This window comes from Papio anubis, chromosome 9 (genome assembly GCF_008728515.1).
Source record: "Papio anubis isolate 15944 chromosome 9, Panubis1.0, whole genome shotgun sequence".
Classification (NCBI taxonomy): domain Eukaryota; kingdom Metazoa; phylum Chordata; class Mammalia; order Primates; family Cercopithecidae; genus Papio; species Papio anubis.
The window spans coordinates 104,055,561-104,083,302 of NC_044984.1; the positions used below are offsets into that span (position 1 = coordinate 104,055,561).

The window sequence follows — 27,742 nt, forward strand, 5'->3', positions numbered from 1 at the left end:
CATCATGATGCTTGGCTTTTCTCTCTCTCTCTCTCTCTCTCTCTCTCTCTTCTTTTTCATAGAGATGAGGTCTTGCTGTGTTGCCCAGGCTGATCTTGAGCTCCTGGGCTCAAGCAATCCTTCCACAGTTTCCCAAAGTGCTGGGATTACAGGTGTGAGCCACCTCACCCAGCCTGTGGCACTATTTCTATCAGCTAGAAACAACCCAAATACCATCAAGAATAGAAAGGATGGGCCAGGCACAGTGGCTTGTGCCTGTAATCCCAGCACTTTGGGAGGCCGACGCAGGAGGATCACTTGAGCTCAGGAGTTTGAGACTGGCCTGGCCAACGTGGCGCAACCCCGTCTCTGTAAAAAATACAAAAATTAGCCAGGTATAGTGGCGCATACCTAGGATCACTTGAGCCTAGGAGGTCAAGGCTGTAGTGAGCCGTGATTGCACCACTGCACTCCAGCCTGGGTGACAGAGCAAGACCCTGTCTCTAAAAGAACAGAAAGGATGAACAGATTGAGGCATAGTCACACAATAAATACCATATAGCAATGAGACAGGCCAAACTACTCCCCACGCAGCCACCTGGATGAGTCTCACATAGTATGAAGTGACAGAAGCCAGGTGCAAATGAGTACATACTGTAGAATTCCATCTTACCACTTACACAAACCAGGCACAACCAGTCCGTGTTAGAAGTCAGGATAGTGGTTAGCGTGGTGTGGTTAGAGACTGGGAGGGGCCCGGGGACCCTGCAGGGGATTAGCAATGTCCTGTCTCTTGGCCTGGGTGCCATAAAACAGTTGTGTTCCTTTTGTGAAAGTTCATCAGGCTTATGATGCAGGCAGTTCCCTGCACTTTACACTCAAATTCAAAGTTTAAAAATGTAGAAGGAATAAGGAATGAAATGAATGGGAAATGAGTGGAGGGGGAGGGACTCGTGAGCCCTGTGGGGAAAGGTAGGCGTGGCCTCCTGATGGACCCTCACACGCGCTTTCCTCCCGCAGGCGAGGCGGTGGCCAGCGCCATGCATTCCTCTCGCTACCCAAGCCCGGCAGAACTGGACGCCTATGCCGAGAAGGTGGCCAACAGCCCGCTGTCCATCAAGATCTTCCCCACCAACATCCGTGTGCCCCAGCACAAGCACCTCAGCCGCACAGTCAATGGCTATGACACCAGTGGCCAGCGCTACAGCCCCTACCCACAGCACACTGCTGGCTACCAGGGCCTTCTGGCTATTGTCAAGGCCGCCGTTTCCTCCTCCAGCACGGCCGCACCAGCTGGGCCCGCCAAAAGTGTGCTCAAGAGCGCCGAGGGCAAGCGGACCAAGCTGTCACCGGCCGCCGTGCAAGTGGGCATTGCGCCCTACCCAGCGCCCAGCACTCTGGGGCCCTTGGCCTATCCCAAGCCACCTGAGGCGCCTGCTCCACCACCCAGCCTGCCTGCAGCCGCCACTGCCGCCTCCGTCATCCCCCTGCCAGGCCGGGGCCTGCCCCTGCCACCTTCCAACCTGCCCTCCATCCACAGCCTCCTCTACCAGCTCAACCAGCAGTGCCAGGCCCCGGGCGCCGCACCCCCTGCCTGCCAGGGCGTGGCTGTTCCCCATCCCAGCCCTGCCAAGCACGGCCCAGTGCCCAGCTTCCCGAGCATGGCCTACTCGGCCGCAGCCGGTCTGCCCGACTGCCGGAAAGGCACTGAGCTGGGCCAGGGAGCCACCCAAGCCTTGACGTTGGCTGGGGCCACCAAGCCTGCAGGGTACGCAGACAGCGGCCTGGATTACCTGCTGTGGCCGCAGAAACCACCCCCACCACCGCCCCAGCCACTGCGTGCCTACAGTGGGAGCACGGTGGCCAGCAAGTCCCCCGAGGCTTGTGGGGGCCGGGCATATGAGCGGGCCAGCGGGTCACCCCTCAACTGTGGCGTGGGGCTGCCCACCAGCTTCACCGTGGGCCAGTACTTTGCAGCCCCCTGGAACAGTGTGCTGGTGACCCCCACCAGCGACTGCTACAACCCGGCGGCGGCAGTGGCAGTCACGGAGCTGGGGCCGGGGGCAGCCCGGGAGCTGGCTGGGCCTCCCGCAGATGCCCTCTCGGGCCTGCCCAGCAAGAGTGTGTGCAACACATCGGTGCTGAGCAGCAGCCTGCAGTCGCTGGAGTATCTCATCAATGACATCCGGCCGCCCTGCATCAAGGAGCAGATGCTGGGCAAGGGCTATGAGACGGTGGCCGTGCCCCGGCTACTCGACCACCAGCATGCCCACATCCGCCTACCCGTCTACAGATAAGGCCTGCCCTGCGGATGCACGGACACGCGGACGGGGCGTGGAGCAGGGAGGCAGGTGGAAGAACAGGGTGGGCGGCTCACAGGGGCGCTCAGCCCCACCCTGTGCCTGCTGATGCCCAGAGGGAAGCCAGGCTGGTTGCCGCCTTGCTGTGGCCGGATGGAGGGTGGCAGGGCAACCTCACATACCAAGGCCCCTCCCCACCATCGGTTGCCCCAGGACACAGGGAGGGCCTGGGGGCAGCCACTGACGCCCATGCCTTCCTTTAAGCTGGCAGAGGCAGGGAGAGAAAAACCACTCGAAAACAAGAATGGCTCTTTCTGGGCCTCCTGGGACAGAGGCCCAGGCTAAGGTGGGGTGCAGGAAGAAACGGGCACACCAGAGTCAGGGTGGGGGCAGAGCAGCCCCCAGGGGTCAGGCAGCTATGTCTCCCCACACTGACTCCCCAGTATTCTGGAAAAGGGGCACAGGAGGCCGATAGGAAGTCACTGGGCCCAGAATGTCTCCCCACCAGCCAGGTGAAGACCACTCTGACAGAGGCCCCAGCGACTATACCAGTCCCCCTGTTCCTCCTCCCCTTGCCCCCACCATTCCTTGCTAACACAGAGTTGCACCCCATCCCCATTCTCCAAACCCTGGACTACCATCTTCCCCCTTCTCTCCAATACATCTTATAGGGCTGCTGAGTACAGTTGTGCAAGCTGTGCACTGCACAAGGGCACCTTGTCCAAGGAGACACCACTTTCACCCAAACTTGTGTATTTATTACAATTTTCTGCATCTTGAGGAAGGGGCGTCATTTTCCTGTTCGCACAAAGGCACCACAGGGGCTAACAATGGGCCTGCAATCTTAGATCCCATTCAGAGAGAACCTCCCTTGCCTTTGAGGGGTCTCTTGGGACCATCCTGGTTTTAACTGGGAGGCCTAATCCAACTCCTTTCCTGCAAACCAGCCTCCAAGGCCTGTCCCACACGATCAAGTGGGGGAAAGACAGGCAGGAGTCCCCTCATGAAGTCCCCAAGTCCTGGCCCCTCTGGCGCTCTGGAAGCGGTACTGTATCTCTCTCCAAGGCCTGTTCAAGCACTAAGTGCATTTACAAATCTCTGAGAATGTTTTTTTTTTATACTAAAATTGACCATTATATTCTACTGTGAGAAGTGCAGTCTGCACTATATTGTTTTAAAAACGAAGAGAAAGAAAAAAAAAGGAAAACACAGATGGTGCCTCAGCTGTCGGGTTGCTTTCGTAGCTCTTGTTTTCGTTTTCTTTCTTCCTCCCCTTAGGAGTGAAAGGGGCTGTCTCCTCCCAGCTGACCAGGCTTGCAGCCCAGGAGGGAAGCGGGCCAGGAACCTCCGGGTACCTCCTGTGCGTGGGGCATTCCGCACTCAGTGCTTCCCCTCTTCCAGCTCTTTCAAGATGGACATTGTCATTTAGCACACAGGCTGATGGCCGCTAGGTCACGGCCAGCGATCCATCCCCACAGCAGCAGAGACAGAACCAAACGGGGCCCTCTTCCTCATTCCCTCGATGGTGGTCTCGAGGGGGCATCTCCCCTCCACAATTTATTCCCAGCTCTTCCTCTGTACCTGGCATGCTCCAAGGGGCCATGGTGGCAGTGGGGCTGGGGACAGGCCACAGTGGCTAGGCAGCAGCCATCTCCGTGGCCAACTACATCTCAGCCAGGCCAGACACCCCAGTGCCCACCCACCCCCTGCTGTGGTGCCCAGGGATTTGCAGGAGACCACCCCCGCCCCAGGGAGCTCAGCATTTATTAGGCCCTGGCTGTGGACCAGGCATCTTCCTACATACTGTATCTTGCCAGAGCCCCACAACACCCTTGCAGGGGGGGAGGCGTTCTAGAGGAGAAAACTAAGACTTGAAGCAATCTGTGCGAGGTCACACAGCAAATCTGTGGGAAGCTGGGGTTCAAACCTCACAACATGGACTCTTCCCTGTGTCCCGTTCCTGCCTTCGCCTCCTCCCATCTCTTCTCCCCCAGCCTCCTAACCCAATATTAGGGCCGGAGAACTGGAGAGCTCCCAGCTAAGGCAGGCCTCCCCTCCCATTCACAGAGCCCTGCTAGGGTGGCTGGCAATGGTGAAGTCCAGGGCAGAGATGGGGCAGAGGGGACGCCTTGGATTTGACTCTGCGGTGGGTGGTCCACCTCCCTGAGACCAGGCATCCAAGTCGGGCAGCACATACTACCCAGTCCACAGAAGAGGAAACAGAGGCTCCGAGAGGAAGGGACCGTGTCCGGCAGGGGGGACCCGGGCCTTTCTGCACTGGGTCAATGAGCCAAGCACATCACCCCAGCCCCTGGGGAGCAGGAGCCGGGCCCAGCTGGGTGAGGAGCTGGGAAAGGCAGAGCTGCGTGAAAGGCTGCCGGGAATCATCACAAATAGGACACAACTAGTATAAATGGCAATCGACAGAGTGCTTTTCTGATCTCACTAGAGTCTATCAGGTAGGTGATAAAATCATGCCCATTTTACATATGAGGACACAGCCTGACCAACGGCCACAGGATGTTGAGAGGGAGCGAGGGGTTCTGGCTGCAAGCCCCACCCCCACCCCCATTCATAATCAAAGCCCGCCTGGGGGCATCCGGAACCCAGAGGAGCCCGGACAGGGCAAGCCCAGCAGGCCTGGCCTCTGCAGTGGGCTAGACTTGGGTTCCAGTCCTGACAATGCCACCGTGAGTGACTCTAACCAATCCATTTCCCAAGGGGGCGGCACCAGAACCAGAGATGGAATTCAAGCAGACAAAAGCACAGTGTCAGCACTCGGGAGGGAGCAGGGCAAGAAACCAAGCTCTAGGGCCAGGTGTTGCATTGGGAGATGGCCTATGGCTTAGCTGTTCCCAGTCGTCACCACTGGGGCCACCCAAGGACCAACTTGGTCACCCAGGTCCCCATGTCCTTGGTCAACCGCCAGGCGTACCCACACTGGGGCATCAGGAGAGGGGAAGCGGGAGAGGCTGGAGCCACTCTCCATGCCGGGTCTCTCACATTTGGATATCAGGGCAAAGGACGCACCTGCTATCCTGGAAGAATCTCCTCATCCTCCGCAGGGTGGGGTCTGTGCGCGGGGCATGTGGGGGCGCACGGCACAGTCCAGGTCTGGGCCCAGGAATGCAGCTGGGGCTTTAGCCCTGACTCCCTGTGCCTCCTTGGGCCTCAGTTTCCCCATCTAGGAACTGGGCTGGCTGGTCTCAAAGTGCCCTCTGGTGGCCATTCTAGCATGGTTTCTTTATACAATCAATCAGCTTTGATTACCACATTGACGGGGGAGGACAGGTGACCAAAGCATTGCTATCACTGCTACAATTACCGAGGTCCCACACTTACTACAGGCAGACCAGATACCAGGCTCAGGGCTAAACATTACTTGGTTCTCACAACCACTCGGCGCAACAGGTGCATGCACTCACATTACAGACAAGGTTAGTGAGACCCACAGGGCAATCACTTTGCCCAAAGTCACACAGCTGAGGATAAAGAATGACGAAGTGGCTGGGATAGAACACAGGCCTGTCTGATTTTGAGTCTGAGTTCCCAGCCGCAACCCTTTGCAGAGAATAGAAAACAACTTGTCAACCGCCAAATGTAGCCAATTTGGCTCCAGAACCCAGGCCCAGCCTTGGGTCCCAGAGCCCCAACTGCCCAGACGTCCCGGTGGCTGAGGGAGACAGAGAGGAGAAGCCACCATTTCATCCAGGCCCCAGGTGGGAGCTGCAGTCCTTCTCTAGGTCTCTGTTCTGACACTAGAATCCTCCTCTATTTAGCTGTCCTGGGCTCACACCCTTTACCACAGAGCTGTCTAATATGGTAGCCAGGTGTGCAGAAAACCTCGGCTATCACTTCCTGTCATAGCGACCATTAGAAGACCACCCCGGCCGGGCGCGGTGGCTCAAGCCTGTAATCCCAGCACTTTGGGAGGCCGAGATGGGCGGATCACGAGGTCAGGAGATCGAGACCATCCTGGCTAACACGGTGAAACCCCGTCTCTACTAAGAAATACAAAAAATAGCCGGGCGAGGTGGCAGCGCCTGTAGTCCCAGCTACTCGGGAGGCTGAGGCCGGAGAATGGCGTGAACCCGGGAGGCGGAGCTTGCAGTGAGCTGAGATCCGGCCACTGCACTCCAGCCTGGGCGACAGCGCGAGACTCCGTCTCAAAAAAAAAAAAAAAAAAAAAAAGAAGACCACCCCAGGTCAGAGACAGGTGATCTTACAGAGAGATCAGAGCTGCCCCAGGAGGCCACGGGGGCTCAGGCGCAGACTTGGATAGAGGAAGCTATGTTAGTGGACACTCACCTTTCCAGGGTGGCTCTGTGTTTTCTTCACTCATACCCCTGTCTTTAGATCCCAACCCCATTTCTGGAGCGGGGAAACTGAGACAAGTTCCAACTTCTGAACTTGCCATCCAAACAGCGACTCCTAACTTTGCCCTACTCGGCTCCCTCGGCTGCAGCCTGGACTGTACGCCCAGCACCACTGCGCCTGCCCAGTGCTCTTAAAGGGCCCACACCCCGTCCCGCCCCCAACGTTGCCGGAGAAGGTGGGGTCCGGCCAGTGCGGTAGGTGAGAGCAAGGGACTAAAGGTTTTCTGTTTAAATTGCCACCATCACCAGCTCTCCAGCAAGTAGCAGGGGAAGGGGAGGAGGCAGGAAAACTGAACTTAGTATCCCAGTGACTCCACGTGTGACCCTGGGTGACTTGTATGCCTCTCTGAGCCTCAATTTCCAGATCTGTTGAAGGAAGTGGCGAAACCTGGAGGAGTGAGGTGGCACCAAGTGATGTGTGGTCAGCAGGATAGGGCAGATTTGTCCTGTAAGAGGACCCCTCTGAGTGCTGTGGGATGTAGTTGTCTGAGGGTCAGACAGAACTGGTTCCATCCTGAGGCTGTGTGCAGGTGTGTGTGGCCTCAGGCAAGTGATCACTCCTGACTCACCTATTTCCCAGCTGTAAACTGAGGCTCTGATGGGGAGCTGTGGCTCACGTCTGTAATCCCAGCACTTTGGGAAGCAAAGGCTGGAGGATCACTTGAGCCCAGGAGTTCAAGACCAGCTTGGGCAATATCATGAGACCCCATCTGTACAAACAATTTGAAGATTAGCTGGGCGTAGTGGTGTGTGCCTGTAGTCTCAGCTACTCAGGAGGCTGAGGTGGGAGGATCACTTGAGCCCAGGAGGTCGAGGCTGCAGTGAGCCATGATCGCACCACTGCACTACAGCCTGGGCAACAGAACAAGACCTTGTCTTATAAAATAAAAAAAAAAATGAGGCTACTATTTTAATGTATGTACCATGTGAGGTTTAATTTAGGAGATGGGTGGTCAAATCCCCTGGGTAGCACAGAGCTGCTAGGTAAAAGACGTACAACAAAGTTAGATGGAGTATTCCCATCCTCGCCTAGTGCAGCTGACTTCCAAGTCACCTTGGAAAGTGGGTTTTCCAGTCAAAAGAGTTTGAGAAACAGATGCCTATCCCGGCTCTTGGAGATACACAAATCGTATTAACATATTAAAGACACTAACAAATCCTGCAGGCAAGATTCCCTTTTAACTTTTTTGCAGTGGCACAATCTCGGCTCACTGTAACCTCCGCCTGCCAGGTTCAAGCAGTTCTCCTGCCTCAGCCTCTCGAGTAGCTGGGATTACAGGCATGTGCCACTATGCCTGGCTAATTTTTGTATTTTTAGTAGAGATGAGTTTTGCCATGTTGACCAGGCTGGTCTCAAACACCTGACCTCAAGTGATCTGCCTGCCTTGGCCTCCCAAAGTGGTGGGATTACAGGCATGAGCCACCACACCCGGCCCCCTTTTAGCTTTAACCCAGCATTTCCCTAACTTTTTTGACCACCTAAGTTTTTGTTTCCATCTATTTGTACCCCCTGGAACAAACAGGACTTCAGGAAATACTGAGTCCTGCCTCTTATTGCAGTTGGGGAAAATGGGTAAGTCCTTTCTCCTCTCTGGACCTCAGTTTCCCCAATTACACCGCAAGGACTCATAATGAGTATGTGGCAGAGCAAGGACTGGAACCCAACCCTGACCTGGAGTCGCTGGGTCTCATTTCCAGTACACCCTAACTGGTCCTGTCCATCGTATTGAGTTAGGCACAAAAGAAGGGTGAGGCCCTCAGGGAAGAGAAGGAAGCCACATTTGAGAAGTAGGGATGAGTACTCTTATTTTGCAAGAAAGGAAACTGAGGTTCAGAGAGGGGAGGCAACTTGCCTGAGGGCACACAGCAATTTGGTCCTGAACTCTCCAGAGGCAGTCAAGACCACCTTCTCTCCTTCTTGGGGTGAGGGTACGAGGGTGGGGATGGGATACTTCCTGTCTCAAACCCTCAGGGCACACCCAATAGGGCGCTCACAGGTGGTCTTCCTGACCACATCCCCAGGTTCCAAGCTTCCTTCTGAACCCCTCTGAGGAGGCCCCTGAGTGTGACAACAGCGGCCCCTGGTGACCAATCTCCAGGACCTCAGCAGCCCCACCCTGTGCTAGCCAAGGGCAGATCTGTGGGATCCAGGGAGCGTACCCCCAAAACTAAGGGGTGCCAACAGCAACGGGGACTCTCTAATGTCACTAAGAATCTTGAGGTACTAAGAAGACCCTAAGCTGAGATCTGCGGACCTAGGTTTAAGTCCCTGCTCCAAACCCCAACCTCTCCTGCCCTTACCTGTTAGAAGCCATTACAGCCTGCTGCTATGGGGAAATGGAATGTGTGCCTGCTTTTTGGAAAGGCCAAAAACACTAAGTAGTTTTAAAAAAATCCTGCCACCCCCTAGAAAGGTTGAACTCCACCACATCCAGGCTATGTGTCCTCAGCCATGGGCGTTTACTTGATTGGGCCTCACTTTCTTCATCTGTAAAATGGGGATACAAATTTGTACCTGTATCTGCATGATTTGGGCCAAATAACAGAAAATCCCCCTGACTCAGCTGGTTCCAATGAGAAAGAACATTTATTATCTGGAATAATCATAAAAAGCCTTAAGGCAGGGTGGCCCCACAGTTGGTTAATGCAGCAGCTCAATGGCGTCATCAGGGGCCAGTGTCCTTTTCATCTTTCTGTTCTGTCAAGGCCCCTCAGGGGCACAAAGTGGCTGCTGCAGTTCCAGGCATCACATCCAGATGCAAGAGTGACCAGCAACAGAGAGGCTAGTCTTTCCCTAGATTTCTCTTACTTTCCCAGAAACTTTTCCCAGAATTCCCCCTCCCCCAGCAGACCTCCCCACTTGTCTCATGGGGCAGAACTGGGTCACATGACTATTCCCATACCAATACCTGGCAAGGGAAGGAGAGTCATGGTGACTGGCTCAGGCGTTGTAAGGAAGAGGAGGCACGATTTCTAGGATGGTACAAACACTGGTTCATGAGCTCGCGCGCATGGTTCCTGAGATGATGAATGCCAAACACTGAGCACGGTATCTAATACGTGGCAGGTGCCTTATCCATATTGCTTCCCCCTTTCTCTGATTCCCTCTAAGAAGACAAGACTCCCAGCCTGGCCTCTCCTGAGCCAGCCTTCTACCCCTCAATCATGGGGCTTGGGTCTCCACCACTCAGTGCCTCTCCCATCCTGACCTCTGGCCCATCACTGCCCTCCCTCTTATTTCTATCTCAAAAGCTTGGGATGAACAAAGATCACTTCATTGTCCCCAGTGACACTGGATTCCTAAAGAACAAAAGGAGGTGCTAGATTATTATATAAATGCTTTCACCAGGGAGCCAAAAATTAATAACAGTATGAACAGAGGCTGGAGTATTTAACTGCTCCATCCAGACAACTGAAATGATCCAAGTACACCGTTATCTGGGTGAGGTGCAGGGACTGACTGCCGACTACATTATCACATTCGGAAATGTCAGAAGCGTGCATTTTGTGGGGAGATGAACAGTGTGGCTGAATATGGCTTTTGATTAAAACAAAATTCCCAGCATTCATCTAAAACAATAATAACAGCTAATAATAACAGGGCATGTAATAATGAACCATTCACAGGCATAAGAGGTAATTGTTCAATTAAGATCCCAGAGTTTCAGAGACTGTCTTTTCTGATGGGGTCCCTTTGTTTTTGCCTCCAGTAGCACTAATTCTTTCCTAGTAGTGCTTTAAACTTGGGAAGAAAAAAGCCCTCCTGTCAAATATGACATACAAGTGCCTTATCATTATTAAATACACATACATGCGCACAATAAGAAGTCCTTGCTGGAATAAAGTTAGGGGTATGAGGCTCTCAGTGAATGCTGACAGGTTTGAGAGCTCCGTGACAGTGACAGGCAACAGCCAGGGCCTTCACTGCAGAAGTGGTCTGGCCTCGTTACCTCTCACTGCCCAGGGACCAGAGTGCTTTCTCTCCAGCACGCGTTCTGAGGACAGAATGCCTGGGTTCAGGTCCCAACTCCACCGCTTAGCAGCCAGGTGCCCTGGGCAAGAGGCTTCACCTCCCTGAACCTGTTTCCTCATCTATAATACGGAATATAGTAGACATTTAGTTTTTTTGGCCTGCCCGTGTTCTATTTACTCTCTCTTCTAGTGTCTGTATCCATTAGCTATTGCTGCCTGCACTTAAAACACACACACACAAAATAAAAAACCCATGGTATCCAAAAACATTCATTTCTCATGCCGCTGCGGGGTTGCTCTGATCTCAGCTAGGTTGCCTGGGTGTCTCTTATCCTCTTCCTGAGGGCTGGCCCTGGCATGTCTGCTAACATCCCATTGGTCAAGACAAGTCACGTGGTCAAGCCCAGGTGTGGGAAATTATGCTTTGCCCACGGTGGGAGGACATCACAAAGTTAGACTGCAAAGGGCACAGATAAAGGGAGGAGTGGGGATTTGGGGCAGCTGACTTCATCTAGCACAGGTTTCAACATTCTAACTTAGCTCAGGGCACTGCCGTTCCCCACTTTCAGCCCCCTGGGTCTGGGAGAAGCTAACTACCCCTAGCTCTGGAGATGGCCAAAGAACTCAAGTCTGACCAATCAGAGAGCACTCTGCTTCCCAAGCCACAGTGATTGGTTCAGGAGTGGACACATGACCCAAGTTGGTCCAGTGAGAGTCAGGGACCTGGGACTTTGCTGGGATGATTGGAACAAGAAGCTCTTTTCTCTAAGATTGTTAAGTTGGTAGGATGTCAGTGTGCAGCTTCCAGGGGTTAACACCTTGGGACAGCCTAAGAAGAAAGCTGTCATAAAGGAAGACAGAGCTGAGAGACAGGCACATAATAGAGAGACTGAGTCCTGATTACCTCATTCAAGCCCCTGAATCCAGCCATACCTGAAGCCAAACATGCCTAGTCTTTTTCAGTAATATGAGCCAATGTGTACTCAGACTTGCTGTCACAAGTCTGTGCCCCCCAAACCATGACTAATATGGGGCCGGGGTGGGAAGGATAATTAAGAGTGCCAACTGTATAGAATCCCCGTGAGACTTCAATGAGGTGCTATATATAGAAGAAGTAAGATCAAGCCTGGGACACTCGAAGGGTTCAGTGAATGCAGGTGAATTTTTATCATTTGTTGGAAGTATTTACCTTCAAAAAGACAGAAGACACCTTCTGCAGAACTGAGCAATTGGGGTGGGGAAGATGGTAAGAGTTCATGGCAAAGGAAGGTTAGCTTGGCATCTTTGGAGTCAGATGACATCTGGATTCAAATCCATACTCATCAGGTAGCTGGGTGACCTTGAACAAGTCACTTCATCTCTGTGTCTTGTTCAAGAAGGGAAAAAAATCTCTTATTCTTTACCTTCCGGGATTACACAGAAGATGAAATGAGATCATGTGGGCAAAGGGCCTGGGGTTTTGGAACTACTGCCTCAGGTTCAAATCCCACTTCATCTACTTAGTTGTGTGACATTTTGCAGTGTCCGCGCCTCCTCAGTCTTAGAGAGACTGAATGCCAGTGTCAGACACAGTAGGCACGCCACAACTGGTAGCTGCAATGATAACCTGAAGAGTGGCTAAAGGAACCAAAGTGCTCAGTCTTGGAGAAGGGCACACAAGGCAGGGGAAAGAAGAAGGGCATCAGATACTAAACTAAGGATGCTACTTTTTTACAGACTTCAGAGACGATGAACCTCCTGTCACAGGAAGTATGCAAATAGAGAGGTGTAGGCTTGGTAGTGAAAAGGGATCAAGCTTGGATATAGGGTTGGGATAAATTAATAATTCCCAAATATCAGTCATTTCTAGAACATAGTCATCATTTTCTCCATGAACATTTATTCATTTAATATAGTTCCTTAAATCATCTAAGTATTCTTTTTTATAAGCTATATTTTTATTATTAAATGATTTTATTGTAAACTACACTTGAGACCACTACTTTATCTAGAAAACTGTATTGTTTGCCATAAAGAAAAGGCTTTATTACTCTAAAAATAAGATGAAGTTAAAATGTTTTTTATTTTATTATTTTTTTGAGACAGAGTCTCACTCTGTCACCCAGGCTGGAGGGCAGTGGCGCGATCTCGGCTCACTGCAACCTCCACCTCCTAGGTTCAAGTGATTCTCCTGCCTCAGCCTCTTGAGTACCTGGGATTACAGGTGCACACCATTGTACCCAGCTGATTTTTAAATTTTATTTTATTTTTTGTAGTTCCTGAGTCCTTATGGTCTTGAACTCCTGACCTCAGGTGATCCACCTGCACTGGCCTCCCAAAGCACTAGGATTACAGGCATGAGCCACCATGCCCAGCCACTAAAAATGTTTTTAAGTTCTTCCTAGATACCATGTCCTTCCAGAGGTTCTGAGCCTAAGGCTTCTCTCTATTTGAAAACAAAGATTAGTGAATGTTGGGAAGGCATTTAAATACAGAAGCACCATACTGAGACCTTGATACAGTCAGGGAATACAGAGAACTGAAAAGAGAATATAGGTTTTTTAAGTGTGATCCTATGTCCATTGTATCACCTGAGAATATTCTGGCATACCACCAGTGCATGTCCCACACTTTGAGAACACTGGGAAAGGTCATCTTTAAGATTTTACTGGAACAAACAAAATACCAATGACTTGTAGATTTTTAAGTTCCCCCAAACAGCTATTGAGTCATAGTCAATATCCAAATCATCAAATATTTAGAAAAATCACAGTTGGGAAAACTTACTATAGGGCTAAAAGTGTACTCATAGGAAAATTCATAGCCAAAATTATTTCATTATAAAAAAGTAAAAATAATTAGCTGGGAGATAGTGGCACGCGCCTGTAATCCCAGCTACTCAGGAGGCTGAGGCAAGAGAATTGCTTGAGCTTGGGAGGTAAAGGTTGCAGTAAGCCAAGATCGTGCCACTGCACTCCAGTCTGGGCGACAGATTAAGACCCCATCTCATAAAATAAAATAATGAAAATAAATTAAACACTCACCTTAGAAGTTACTGAGTCTCTTTGAGTTGGGAGGGTGTTTTGATTTTGTTGGCAGGCCCATCCCATCTGCCCCTAGAGAAGTGACCTCTTCACAGACCCAGAATGAGCCACAGCCATTCTTGGTGACAATGTTGGGGTGAAGGGTGGACATTTTAAAAAAGGACTGTAGTAGATGCTGCTGGTTGCCTAGGCAATATCAATTCCCACATCCTCTTTCTCATAGAACCCAGACCCGGCTGGAGTCACTTCCTTCCTCCATATTGCCATCTCCTTCTTTAGGCCAATTGCTGTTTCCTGCCTGCTGATTGGCCGAAGCGTGGGACACATGACACAATTCTGGTCGATAATACAAGAGGAGAGGCCAGCTAGGACACTTCAGGGAAAAAGAGAAAGGAAGAGCTGTCTTCGCTTCTACTGAATGAGGCTGAATCTGGATGTAATGTCTGGATCAAGGGCGCCATCTTGTGTCCTTGAGGAAAGCTGGCGTGACGAAAAAGCCAGCACACCAGGCATTGCGTTGCCTCGCACAGAGCCTGACGCCTGGTTGGAATCCATACTTAAATGCTGAAGGAATACATGAGGGACAGAATTGGGTCCTTAATGAATCACAGAGACCCTGAATTAACCAGCCTTAATATCCTCCCTAACTTGGGACATCCTGCTATCTGACACAATAAATATCCTTTTTTTTTCTGCCAGTGGAAGTTTTCTGTTACTTGCTGCCCAAATCACATAAATATATGAACACTACAACCACAATTCTCTCTTCTTCCTCACTGATTTGGGTATTGACTATGATTCAACTGCTGCCTGGGGGAATTTTTTTTTTTTTTTTTTTTTTTTTGAGACAGAGTCTCACTTATCGCCCAGGCTGGAGTGCAGTGGTGCAATCTCAGCTCTCTGCAACCTCCACCACCGTCCCCCCAACTACCCCCAACAGGGCTCAAGCAATTCTCTCACCTCAGCCTCCTGAGTAGCTGGAATTACAGGGGTGCCCCATCACACCCACCTAATTTTCATATTTTTAGTGAAGACAGGGTTTCACCACGTTGGCCAGGCTGGTCTGGAACTCCTGACCTCAAGTGATCTGCCCACTTTGGACTCCCAAAGTGCTGGGATTACAGGTGTGAGCCACCATGCCCAGCCTGCCTGGGGGAATTTAAAGGGTCCCAGGAATCACTCAATCATCACAAAGCCTGTGCCCACTTTCCAGATAAGGGAACTGAGGCTCGGAGCATTTCTAATCTACCCACAAATACCCAGAAGAGTTCCTGAGGCAAGACTCAAATCAGTTCTCTTGAATCCAAATCCAGAGGTTTTTTTTTTTTTTTTTTTTAAGACAGAGTTTGCTCTTGTCACCCAGGCTGGGGTACAATGGTGAGATCTTGGCTCAATGCAACCTCCGCCTCCCAGGTTCAAGCAATTCTCCTGCCTCAGCCTCCCAAGTAACTGGGATTACAGGCAGGCAACCACCACACCTGGCTAATTTTTGTATTTTTAGTAGAGACGGGGTTTTGCCATATTGGCCAGGCTGGTCTCAAACTCCTGACCTCAGGTGATCTGCCCTCCTCAGCCTCCCAAAATGCTGGGATTACAGGCATGAGCCACTGCACCTGGCCCAAATCCAGAGCTTTCTAGGACATTCCCCGACATGCCAACATCCCCCCCTCACTATCCCTGCTTGTTTCGAGGGCACCCAAGGCAAAATAGGCCCCCTCCTTGTCCCAAACAACCAGCTTTAAGGGAAGATCCAGGTGGCCATTTTGTCTTCTGACCAACCCAGGGGAAAAGCCCAACAGCAACAACTTAAGAGTTTTCACTTCAATCAGAGTAGAGGAAAAGGAAAAGTGTTTCTCTCTCTGCCCCAGACCTACTGCCTTTCTCAGAGTTGAGCCCCAGGGGCTCAGTCACTTGGCTACTCCTTCCCAGAGCCTGGCCTGAGGGAAAGATGTTTGTCTGCAGCCTCCGAAGAGCTGAGCTGCCACTCTTAGCTGGGGTTCCCTGTGGTTCTGGGGAGGTTCACCAGGAAGCACCCGGTCACCCGGACATGGGGACTGGCTCAGGCGCAGCCTTCGACACAACCCATCTAACCAGAATGGCTTTGGGGATGCCTGTTGAGAGCGCTGGCTGAGGACCCCGTCTGGGTGTGGGAACAGATAAAAAATCATGGAGCCCTGGGAAGAATTGGGCTACCCTGGACCACGAGGGGTACAATCTGCTCCTGGAAAGCAATGTAGGAGGAGGTCAGGGGTTGGAGCCCCCTGGCCAGACTTGGTGATAATCTGAGTCCTCCCTCCTGCTCATGGAGCTTGGTAGACTCATGTCCCTCCTGCCACTGACTCTCCCCTTCTGACAGATGAAGAGGTGGAGGCCCAGAGAGGTAAAGTGACTCAACTAACATTCCCTGAACCAAATAACCCATTGCCAATGCAAATCCAGGACTGCTCAACCCAAGCCCCGTGCTATTTTCCACTGCAGCTGCCCTTGGCCTTGGTCCCCTCCCAGACCCAAGCTCTTCTCAACTGAAGCTTCAGAAGGATGTGAGATCCCAGCCCCAGGCTGGACCCGGAGCTGGGAGGCCATGGGAAACTCTAGCTGGCTGTGGCTTCCTTGGCTTTGGGGTGGGGGCAGCAGGGTGGGTGTTTGTGGGGTCCCTCCTCATGCCAGGAGGTCTGGAGCTGCCTCAGAACTTGATTGGTGTTGGGTGTGACCCCAGGCTAATGGCTGCCCCGGTAAGGTGATATGGTTTGGCTGTGTCCCCACCCAAATCTCTTGAACTATAGCTCCCACAATTCCGTGTTGTGAGAGTGACCTGGTGGGAGGTAATTGAATCATGGGGGCGGGTCCTTCATGTGCTGTTCTGGTGATAGTGTCACAAGATCTGGTGGTTTTATAAGGGGAGTTTCCCTGCACAAGCTCTCTTCTCTCTTGCCTGCTGCCATGTAAGATGTGCCTTTCACCTTCTGCCATGATTGTGAGGCCTCCCCAGCCACATGGAACTATGAATCCATTAAACCTCTTTTTCTTTATAAATTACCCAGTCTCGACTATGTCTTTATCAGCAGCGTGAGAACAGACTAATACAGAAGGGAAGAGGGTCAGCCTCACCTCTGGCTCATGGCTCAGAGCTCCAGGTGGCATTCGGCCCTGTGGACAGACACAGGCAGGCAGTCCTCAAGGAGGCACCATCCCACTCAGCCAGCAACACCACGACCCCCACCCACCCCAGCTCCACAAGCACTGCCAATGTGCCCCTGCTACCATAGTCCTCACCACAGCAACCCGCGTGCACACCCAGTACCCCTGCTGACACTCCGGGCTCGCCCACTGCTACGCCTCCCCACTTGCAGGACAGCCCTCCCTGCAGCACTCCCAGCATGACTGTTCCCTGATGAGCAGCAGAGCCCCCACACCTGCATCGTCAACCCCCAGCCAGCATTACTCTCCGCTGCCCAAATGTACTGTCTCCACGGGGATCATTATCCCCCAGCCAGCACTACTGTCACCCCCACCAGCATCACTCTTGCCCTGCCAACTTGACTCTCCCTGACCAGCATTATTACCCCCACCAGCATCACCCTCCTCCCCTCCCTCCACCCCCACCTTCCCTACAGCCACCTCAGCCACCTCTCAGGCCACCATCACCATCACAACCACCCAGTCCAGCCCCCAACCACCAACACTCTAAATGCCTCCAGGTCAGCACTTCTGCCCTCACTCTCACCCCTGCCCCTGGCTCCCCCCAGGCATTTCCTAGCTCTCCCATCTCCCTCGCTATAGTCTCATGCCTGTTACCATCCCTCCCACCCCCGCCATCGTCCTGCCATCTCCACCATCAATGAAAAAATATTTATTGAGCACCAGCAAATCCCAGACGCTCTACAGAACATACAGAAGGCACGGCCCCATGCCGAGGGCCACAGCCCCCTTGCAAAGCTGCCACGCTTCCAAAAATGGTGGCACATGCAGCTCAGGCACAGGCTGAGGCTGGGGCTTGGCTGGGCAGAGGCCTCAGAACGGGGTCCTGAGGCCTCTGCCAGGTTCCAGCTGGGGCGGGGGTCACGTCGCTTCCTGAGAGCAGAGCAAATAAATAATGGAGAGGCAGAGGCAGGGGCAGGGGCAGGGGCCTGAACCCTGTGGTGGAGGGGCTCTGGCGTTGGCTTTTGTGACTCCATAGGAGCAAGACAGGTGGCCGGGAGCCCCCACCCCAGGGTGGGGAGGCAGGGCCTGGGGACCAGAGGGTCCTGGGGCCTCCCTGGCACCTCCACTGGGCCCTCGCCTCTGGAGCCAAAGCAGGGTGTGGGGGGACACCCCAGAAGGCACTGCTGAAATGCGGCTAGACTAGAAATGGATGGGCAGAGAGGCTGGGGCTGGGCTGCAGTCCCTAGAGCGGGGCGTCATCAGTCCTCCACTTGGGGGGGTAACCCTGCTGGTGGCCATCGCAGCGGGGGTTCCCCATGCTGTCCAGAGGCACCACCACCTCGTCCGGGTTCGAGTTCTTGTTCAGTTCCACCACGCGGGGTACCACCGAGGACCAGCGATCTGCACCGCGAGCACATCAGAGGGAGGGGTTGGGGGTTGGTGGAGAGACAGTGTGCATATATTGAGTGCCTACTGTGTACTGGGCACTCCACAGTGCTCTGAAGGGGTTGGGGGGGGGTGTGACTATGCTCATTTTACAGAGGTTGAAACTGGGGCTCAAGAGAGGTCAAGGTGCCTCCCCAGGAGAGAATGGAGGAACCAGGATTCAAGCTTGGAGCCGAATGCCCTGAGTGCCCGTGTCCTCTCCAGCTTCATCTTGCATGCTAACGGCTTACTGGACAAACACGAAGGTTTTCTCCACATGGGCATGGCTGAGGAGCTCGTCCTCCCTCCCCAGGCCAGCTCATGTCAACAGTAGGGATGGCCAGGATGAAGCCATGTAGGTGAGGTACCCCAGGCACTCACGGGCAGCAGAGGAAACTCAGGGGCACACTCTCTCATTCTGCAGACACGGACAGCGAGTCCCGGAAAGGAGCAGGACTGCTCAAAGCAAACTTGTGATGAGAAGGGACTGGGGCTCCCCTCTGCACCCACCCTTCCACTCACCCCTGCGGAGGCGGCCCACGGTGTGTGAGAAGCCATAATACTGGTAGGTCTCATTCTTGCCCGGGTCCTCATTGATGATGCCCAAGTTCTGGTTCCAGTGAGACCAGTTCACCTCATCCACCCTGGTGGGGCCCAAGCAGAGGGTCATGGGGAGCCCCACGGAGATGTTCCCCATGCCACCATCCCCAGCACACCCTCCTTTTTTTGTTATGGTAACATTTACATAACAAAGCTGGGCGTGGTGGCTCATGCCTGCAATCCAGCACTTTGGGAAGCCAAGGTGGGTGGATCATTTGAGGTCAGGAGTTCAAGACCAGACTGGCCAACATGGTGAAACCCCGCCTCTACTAAAAATACAAAAAAAAAAAAAAAAAATTAGCGGGGCATGGTGGCCCGTAGTCCCATGGTGGCCTGTAGTCCCACCGACCCAGGATGCTGAGGCAGGAGAATCGCTTGAACCTGGGAGGCGGTTGCAGTGAGCCAAGATCACACCACTGCACTCCAACCTGGGGGACAGAGCGTGAGACTCCATCTCAAAAAAAAAAATTGGGTGTGTGTGTGTGTGTGTATTTGTGTGTGTGTGTATTGGTTGTGTGTGTGTGTGTGTATGTGTGTGTATACACACACACACAAAATTTCCATCTTAATCATTTTTGAGTATACAATTCAGTAGCATTAAGCACATCCACATTGTGTGACCATCACTGCTGTCTATTTCCAAAACTCTTCCATTTCCCCAAGCAGAAATTTTTTCTTTTATCCTTCTTTTGAGACAGGGTCTCACTCCATTGCCCAGGCGAGGGTGCAGTGTCACTATCACAGCTCACTGCAAACTTGACCTCCCAGGCTCAAGTGATCCTCCCACTTCAGCCCCCCAAGTAGCTGGGATTACAGGCATATGCCACCACATCTGGCTAAATTTTTTAAATTTTTTTGTAGAGATGGGGTTTCACTGTGTTAATCTTGAACTCCTGGGCTCAAGCAATCCTCTTGCCTTGCTTCCCAAAGTGTTGGTACTACAGTCACCACGCCTGGCCCAGATAATATTTCACTGTACGCATAACCTACATTTTGTTTATCCACTCATTTGTTTTGACATATTATCTTTTTTTATTTTTTACATATTATCCTATCTATTCATTTTTGTTTGTTTTGAGACAGAGTCTTGCTCTGTCCCCCAGGCTGGAGTGCAGTGGCGCAGTCTTGGCTCACTGCAACCTCTACCTACCAGGTTCAAGCAATTCTCCTGCCTCAGCCTCCTGAGTAGCTGGGATCACAGGTGCCCGCCACCACGCCCGGCTAGTTTTTGTGTTCTTAGTGGAGACGGGATTTCACCTGTTACCCAGGGTGTCTCAAACTCCTGACCTCAAGCAATCCTCCTGCCTTGGCCTCCCAAAGTGCTGGGATTACAAGCGTGAACCACCACACCCAGCTAGGATTTGAGCTTTGGATTCAAACTGAACAGAGGCTGGGGGTGGTGGCTCACACCTGGAATTCCAGCATTTTGGGAAGCTGAGGTGGGAGGATCGCTTGAGACCAGGAGTTTGAGACCAGCCTGGGCAACATAGCAAGAACCCCATCTCTACAAAAAAATTAAAAATTGGTCGGACATGGTGGCATGAGGAGGCTGAGATGGGAGGATTGCTTGAGCCCAGGAGTTGGAGGCTGCAGTCAGCTATGATCACACCACTGCACTCCAGCCTGAGCAACCCTGCCTCTAAAAACAAACATAAAAAATGGAATTGAACTGATCAGCTGGCCTAGGAGGTGGGTGCTGTTATTGTTCCCATTTTACAGACGAGGAAACTGACTTTGCCTGACTCCAAACATTCTGCTTATGCTCAGCCAGGTGCAGTGGCTCAGGCCTGTAATCCCAGCACTTTGGGAGGCTGAGATGGGTGGATCACGAGGTCAGGAGATCAAGACCATCCTGGCTAGCACAGTGAAACCCCGTCTCTACTAAAAATACAAAAAATTAGGCGGGCGCGGTGGCGAGCGCCTGTAGTCCCAGCTACTCGGGAGGCTGAGGCAGGAGAATGGCGTGAACCCAGGAGTCAGAGCTTGCAGTGAGACGAGATCGTGCCACTGCACTACAGCCTGGGAGACAGAGCAAGACGCCATCTCAAAACAAACAAACAAACAACATTCTGCTTATGCTTTATGCTGACAACCACTTTAAAGAATGAATCAACTGAAAAGAAAAGATTCATGAAGGGGTTCACCTAAGAAGCTGGCACTCCCTGTGCCTCTGGAACACAGAGTCATTCTGCAGATGGGCTGGGTGAGGTCTCCAGCCCTGGAAACTGCAGATTCCTCAGCTTCCCATTTCACCCAAGGCACTAGAGCCCACCCCACTGTTTGCTAGATAGAGGGTGATGCTCTGAAATGAACCCACCATCCAAGTCTCTGCTTCCCGCTGAGCAAGGAACAGGGGAGCCTGTGGTGTCCCAATGCGCGTCGGGCACTGGCAGAGCACTTCTCATGTGCTGACCTGTCTAATCCGCACCACCAGCCTAGGAGCCCATGCGATCATTGTCTCATTTCACAGATGAAGAAACTGAGGCTGAGAGAGGTGGGCCGACTTGCCTAAGATCGTCTGGTGGAAATAAACTGTGCTTGGGCCTCTTGGGGCCTCAGTGGCTCCAGAAATTGCAATGGGTAGACGACGCTGGAGCAGCAGGGGCCCCGAGCCAGTGGGGACGGTTCCGCCCTGCCTGCCCGGCCCCACTGCCCCAGCCTCACCTGAAGCACCACCTGCGGTCGGGAGTGCCGTCTGAGCTCTTGCCCACAGTGACCATCTCCCCGGAGCGGAAGGCCTTCCTCAGGAACACGGGGAAGGAGCGCTCAATGTCCAGGATGGTGGTGGCCCACTGCGGAGAGGGAGGGTCAGGAGGGACCTCAGTGAGCCTCACAGCCCGCGCCTGCCGCTCTGATGGCGGAAATGAGACAAGCGGCCAGGGTGGGCCCAGAACTAGGCATTTACACTCCTACCGCCCCCTAGACACAGGATGTATAAACTCAAACACCCACAGGTGGCAGGCAGGAAAACAAATGGGTGAAACAGGATCAGGTGCAGAAAGGCTGCAGTCCAAGCCCCATCACACTGACACAGCAGTCGCCACTCAGTGCTGAGAACATGAGGGAGGGGTGGAGACTGGGGCGAACAGGGAGCAAATGCCCCCATTTAAGGGGGTAGCTGCCACTTACCCCACCTGAGGGCTCCCAGGCAGGAATTTGGACCCTGCACTGCCTGGGGCTTCCAACTTTTCAAGAAAAGCCGGAAATCTGGATTTTCATAGGGAAACTCTTAATTTTTAAATTTGCAGTTTTTTTGGTTTTTTTTTTAATATAATGGTCTGAGGCTGGGTGGAATGGCTCACACCTGCAATCTCAGCACTTTGGGAAGCCAAGGCCCGCCGATCGCTTGAGCTCAGAAGTTCAAGACCAGCCTGGGTAATATGGTGAAACCCCATCTCTACAAAAAATACAAAAATTAGCCAGGTGCAGTGGTGCACACCTTAGTCCCAGCTACTTGGGAGGCTGAGGTCGGAGAATCACTTGAGCCTGGGAGGCAGAGGTTGCAGTGAGCCAAGAGCGTGCCATTGCACTCCAGCCCACAGGATGCCCTGTTTGCATCCTGTAATGCCCAGTGGGGAAACTGAGGCCCAATGAAGTAAGCAATACAGATAAAGGTTAAGAGCAGGCCGGAGTTGTTTCCCTCAGACGCAGTCCTGGGAGGACAACCTTGGGCCTTTTTTTTTTTCACTGCACCATTTTCCTGAAATGTACAGTCAAAGAAAATATGGGTGCTGTATTCCTGGGCCATGGGGCAGCACTGTTTATTAGGACACCAGGTTTGGAGGCTGCACCTGGCCTGGGAGGGCTGTGATCCCAGGGCCTGCGCTTCCCAGGATTGTATAGAAAGCTTTTGGGAAGTAAAGGCTGCAGCTCCCCGGGGCCAAGGCAGCCCCTGTCCCCACTGGTTTCTCCTCTAAGAAGCATGCTCACGGTTGCTAGTAAAAGACCCCTGTGAGAATGCTGACATCCCTGTGCTGGCGTGCTGAAGCATAAAAGCTGCCCCTGGGCTCAGCATGGGACACCTGCTGAAACGCTGATGGCCACTGAGCACTTTCTGAGCTGGCAGAAGTCACTCAGTCATGCTGGGTGGAGCCAACTGTGTCCTGTGAGCTGAACCGCAAGGAGAATCTGAGTCCACTGCTGGTGGCCAGGCAAGAAGCCACCTCGAAATTCATGAGGCAGCTCCGGGAAGTCAGCAGCAGCCTCTGATGCCCATTTTACAGACAGGGAAGTGGAGGCAGAATGAGAAGACACGGCTTGCTCAGAATGGAAGGCCGAGGAAGCCAGTCGGGTGAGTGTCCTTAGAAGGACAAGGGTGGCCGGTGGGATGGGGCTGGGGGCCCTGGGGCCTCACCTGCAGCTTCCAGATGTGCTTGCTCTCCTTGGAGACCTGGCCCACCGTCTCGCCCATGAGGGCAATGAGCATGTTGAGGAGCAGCACAAAGGTGAGAATGATGTAGGTCACCAGCAGGATGATGAAGACCACGGGGTACTTGGTGCTGCTCAGCATCTCCAGGTCGCCCATGCCGATGGTCAGCTTAAACAGGTCCAGAAGGAAGGTGCTGAAGGTCTCGCTGTCGCGGCACGAGGGGTAAGTGGGCACTGTGCAGTTGGTCTGGTCCTCATTGCACACTTTCAAGTTGGCACACGGGTTCAGGAGGGAGACCAGGGCTGTGGGAGGGGTGGGGGTAGCACTCGCTGAGTGTGAGGACACGCACAGAGGTGGAGGGTGTCATTTTCATTTGCTGGAGGGGAAAGCTGAGGCCTAATGAGGGGAGCACTCTGGCCCACACACTGACCTGTGTCACCCTGCACGTCAGCCAAGCCACACCAAACCCAGGTCCTCCTGATCCCAAAGCCTTTGAAGCCTTTGCTCTTTCCATAAACTCTTGCTTATAGGAAGAGGTTTTCTCTCTCTCTCTCTCTCTCTCTCTCTCTCCCTCTCTCTCTCTCTCTCTCTTTCTGTGATGGGGTCTTGCTATGTTGCCCAGGATGGAGTGCAGTGGCTACTCACAGGCGCAATCTCACTACTGAAAAGCATGGGAGTTTTGACCTGCTCTGTTTCCAACCTGGGACAGTTCGCCCCTCCTTACACAACCTGGTGGTTCCCTGCTACTGGGAGGGAAGAGGTTTTCAGGATCTAGTCCAGGGAGGGTCTCAGTTTTCCCCATCAGGGGACATTTGACAATGTCTAAAGACATTTTGGGTTGTTACGACTGGGGGTGGGGGTACTACTGGCATCAGGTGGGTGGAGGCCAGGGGTGCTGCCCAGCACCCTGCAATGCAGAGGATGGTCCCTGCCACTAAGAATGATCTGGTCTCAAATGTCAATAGTGTTGGGAAATCCTAATGCAACCTACCATTCTTAGAGGTACTGGGGGCTCTGGAATGTCCCTATTCCCAGGGGCAGACTCTCTCTCTGACAGCTTCCCACTGCACCCCAACCCAGAGAGGAAAAATGGGGGCTGAAACCAGGCACCAGTCCTGACTGTCCCCGAAGCCATGTTCTCTAAGGGGCCTCTCCTGTTCCAGACATCTCAAACTCATCATGGTTCTCCTTTCCTACTAAGCCCAGGTGAAGCTTCAGATTCCTTCTCAACACAGTTTGGCAGCAACAACCTGTCCCTAAACCAGCCAGGGAGGGGAGCATGAAGAAGGCTCAGTCCCATCAGTCAGTGGGGCATAGAATGTCATATTGCCTGCAACCAGAGATCAGAGTATGCAGATTTCAACTCATATGCTAATGCTCTTCAGTTGTATAGCACCTTCTCAACAGAGAAGGATTCTGAGACCTTGTCTGGACTCACCAGAAAAACTGTTCTGTGATCCATTAGTAATGTCTGCTATGGGCACCAAAGTGTGGGAAGAGAAGCGTGTGTGTCCTGTTTATGTCATGTCAGCCTCAGAACCGAGATCTAGTGCATCCTATAAGGAGAAGCCCTGTGACTGAGCTGACTGCTCAGCTGCTACTCTAACCCTTGTTTCTGCTCGGTTTCAATAACTAGGACTGCAGTAAGGCTAGATCGCTGACCTGAATCCCAAACTGCTGAATCCTCGACACTGTCTAGTTTTTCCAGTGTGATCCCTGGAAGGGGAAAGCTGTACCCTGTCCCTATCTCCCTAGTGAAAACCACAATTCCACTTCCCCCCAATAATCCACATAGAGCCTTGGCCACCGTCATGGGTTAAAGTATCACCCTCATGAGATTCCTGTGCCAGGCTCGTCCCCAGATGAACCTGCTCAGATGTGAATGTGTCTGGGTCTAACCTGAGCTGGCCACTCCCCTTTGGATGCTGGGCATTGATGTCAGATCACCCACCCCTCAGGGACCAGCCCAAGGACTTGGTCAGTTTCTCCAGCCCTGGTCCCTGGTCCTTCCCTCATGGCCCATGCCACTGAGGTCCCAGAATGCTTCTGAGTGGCATCGTGACATCAGGGAGGAGGTGTATCAAAGGGAGCTGATGTCAGGCTTTAAGAAAATACCTGGGCTAGTAGTTTAATTATTAAATTTTATCCTTCCATGTATCCATGCCCCTTCAATGTGGCTTTACAGCTTCTCCCACCAAGAAGTGGAGTCTAGGCCAGGCATGGTGGCTCGCGCCTATAATCCCGCACTTTGGGAGGCTGAGGTGGGAGGACTGCTTGAGCCCAGGAGTTCAAGACCAGACTGGGCAACATAGGGAGATCCTGTCTCCACCCAAAAACAAGAAAAAAAAGAAATGATGTCTATTTCCCCATCCGTTGAATCGAGGCTGGCCTTGGGACTTGCTTTGGCCAACAGAGTAAGGCAGCAGTGATGCCATGCCAGGAGGTGTCCTTGAACACTTCTGCTCATGTTCTTGGAAGCCTAAGGCTACCATATGGACAAGCCCAAGCTAGCTGGCCAGAGATGAGTGACCACGTGGAAGATAGATAGCAAAGCCCCTCTAACCAAGTCCATACTAGCCAGCCTGCCAGCTGACCACAGGCACAAGAGCCTGTAGGGATCAACCAAACCTGGCCCAGGGTAGCACAGCCACCCAGCTGACCCACCGACTCATAAGCAATAATAAGTTGGCCTGGTACAGTGGCTCACGCCTGTAATCCCAGCACTTTGGGAGGCCAAGGTGGGTAGATCACTTGGGGTCAGGAGGTCGAGACCAACCTAGCCAACATGGTGAAACCCCATCTCTACCAAAAATATAAAACTTAGCCATGCATGGTGGCACACGCCTGTAATCCCAGCTATTCGAGAGGCTGAGGCAAGAGAATCGCTTGAACCTGGGAGGCAGAGGTCGCAGTGAGCCAAGAGCACCACTGCCATCCAGCCTCAGCTACAGAGACCTTGCCACAAAAAAACAAACAATAATAATAATAATAATAACAAGTGGGTGCTATTTTAAGCCACTAAGCTTTAGGTGGCTTCCTTTGTAGCAATAGCTGACACTCCAGTTTTACCATTCACTACCTTTTTTTCTTTTTTTTTTTTTGAGACAGAGTCTCGCTGTGTTGCCCAGGCTGGAGTGCAGTGGTGCCATCTTGGCTCGCTGCAACCTCCACCTTCTGGGTTCAAGCGATTCTTGTGCCTCAGCCTTCCAAGTAGCTGGGTCTATAGTTGCGTGCCACCATGCCTGTCTAATTTTTGTATTTTTTGGTAGAGACAGGGTTTCGCCATGTTGGCCAGGCTGGTCTCAAACTCCTGACCTCAAGTGATCCACCCACCTTGGCCTCTCGAAGTGCTGGGATTACAGGCGTGAGCCACTGCACCCAGCCACCATTCACTGGCTTTTGAACTTGTGCTAGTTATTTAACCCTCTTAAGCCTCAGTTTCCTTTTCTATAACAGGGGATAATAAAGGCACTTAGCTTACAGGCTTGTTGGGGGTCAAGGATGGAAACGTTACTTAGTCTAGTGCCTGGCATACAAATAAGAACTCAGTGGCCAGGCATATTGGCTCACACCTGTAATCCCAGAACTTTGGGAGGCCAAGATGGGTGGATCACCTGAGGTCAGGAGTTCAAGACCAGCCTGGCCAACAGGGTGAAACCCTGTCTCTACTACAAATACAAAAAAAAAATTAGTGGGGCGTGGTGGCAGGAGCCTATAATCCCAACTACATGGGAGGCTGAGGCAGGAGAATCGCTTGAACCTGGAAGGTGGAGGTTGCAGTGAGCTGAGATTGCACCATTGCACTCCAGCCTGGGCAACAGGAGTGAAACTCCATCTCAAAAAAAAAAGAACTCAGCAAGGCTGCTATTGTCCCCAGTATATCATGGCTACTGTTCCCGTCCTTGCACCACCCCTGCCAGGCCCACCTGAGCACCCAGAGCTCACCTGAAGCGTAGCCGATCATGAAGAGCAAGTAGACCAGCAGGAATCGGAAAAGGTCCTTGAAGAGGATCTAAAGACCCCAGTGGGATTATGGAGGCAAACAGGAGACATGTGGTTTCTCACTTTCCCCATTTCTCCATCTCCACCCTGGTCCCACCCCAGTGTCCAGACCATGCCTCCTGCCCTCACGGTACCCGGCATCCTCAGGTCTGCAGGCGCATAAGTGTGCATGTGGTGTGTGTGGCTCCCTCCAGGAACACACGAGTCCAGAGGGCCCTCCCAGCCCGTACCTTCTGGATCATGATGCTATAGGTCCCCGTCAGCTTCAGCCCACGGGTGAAGTAAAGGGCATTCATCCAGCCCAGGACCAGGGCAAAGACCATCACGGCCAGGTAGGCCTCAATCCCTGCCAGGTAGAGGGCTGCTGAGACGATCACCAGGACAGAGTAGATGAAGCTGCAGTACAGCAGAGACCACAAGAGAGGCCAGAGGGGAGAGGGGACAATGAGGCTCCGGAGGGGGAGACAAGCCTCCAAGCCCTCCAGGGTATCAGGACTTCCCAATGCCTTCTAGACCCCCAGGAAAGAAACAAAGTGGATTAGCAGGGTTCCCCAG

At 52.7% G+C, this 27,742-nt stretch overlaps 2 protein-coding genes across 4 annotated transcripts in view; one reads left to right on the forward strand and one right to left on the reverse strand.

The window, feature by feature from the left end:
* The window catches only part of FAM222A (family with sequence similarity 222 member A), a 56,282-nt gene extending 52,780 nt beyond the window's left edge, over positions 1–3,502 (forward strand). Inside the window, exon 3 of one of the 2 annotated variants that reach the window (XM_003907131.5) lies at positions 1,000–3,502. In XM_003907131.5, coding sequence (XP_003907180.1) covers positions 1,000–2,276 — 1,277 coding nt within the window. In that variant the 3' untranslated portion in view covers positions 2,277–3,502. The remainder of the gene's footprint in view (positions 1–999) is intronic. The other variant, XM_009181678.3, reaches the window with a different exon arrangement.
* Positions 3,503–17,478: 13,976 nt separating this feature from the next.
* The window catches only part of TRPV4 (transient receptor potential cation channel subfamily V member 4), a 33,406-nt gene continuing 23,142 nt past the window's right edge, over positions 17,479–27,742 (reverse strand). For both annotated transcript variants that reach the window (XM_009181679.4, XM_017946189.3), the window contains 6 exons: positions 27,418–27,583; positions 27,131–27,197; positions 23,171–23,487; positions 21,481–21,608; positions 18,739–18,860; positions 17,479–18,192 (listed from right to left, as the gene is read on the reverse strand). In XM_009181679.4, coding sequence (XP_009179943.2) covers positions 18,035–18,192; positions 18,739–18,860; positions 21,481–21,608; positions 23,171–23,487; positions 27,131–27,197; positions 27,418–27,583 — 958 coding nt within the window. In that variant the 3' untranslated portion in view covers positions 17,479–18,034. The remainder of the gene's footprint in view (positions 18,193–18,738; positions 18,861–21,480; positions 21,609–23,170; positions 23,488–27,130; positions 27,198–27,417; positions 27,584–27,742) is intronic.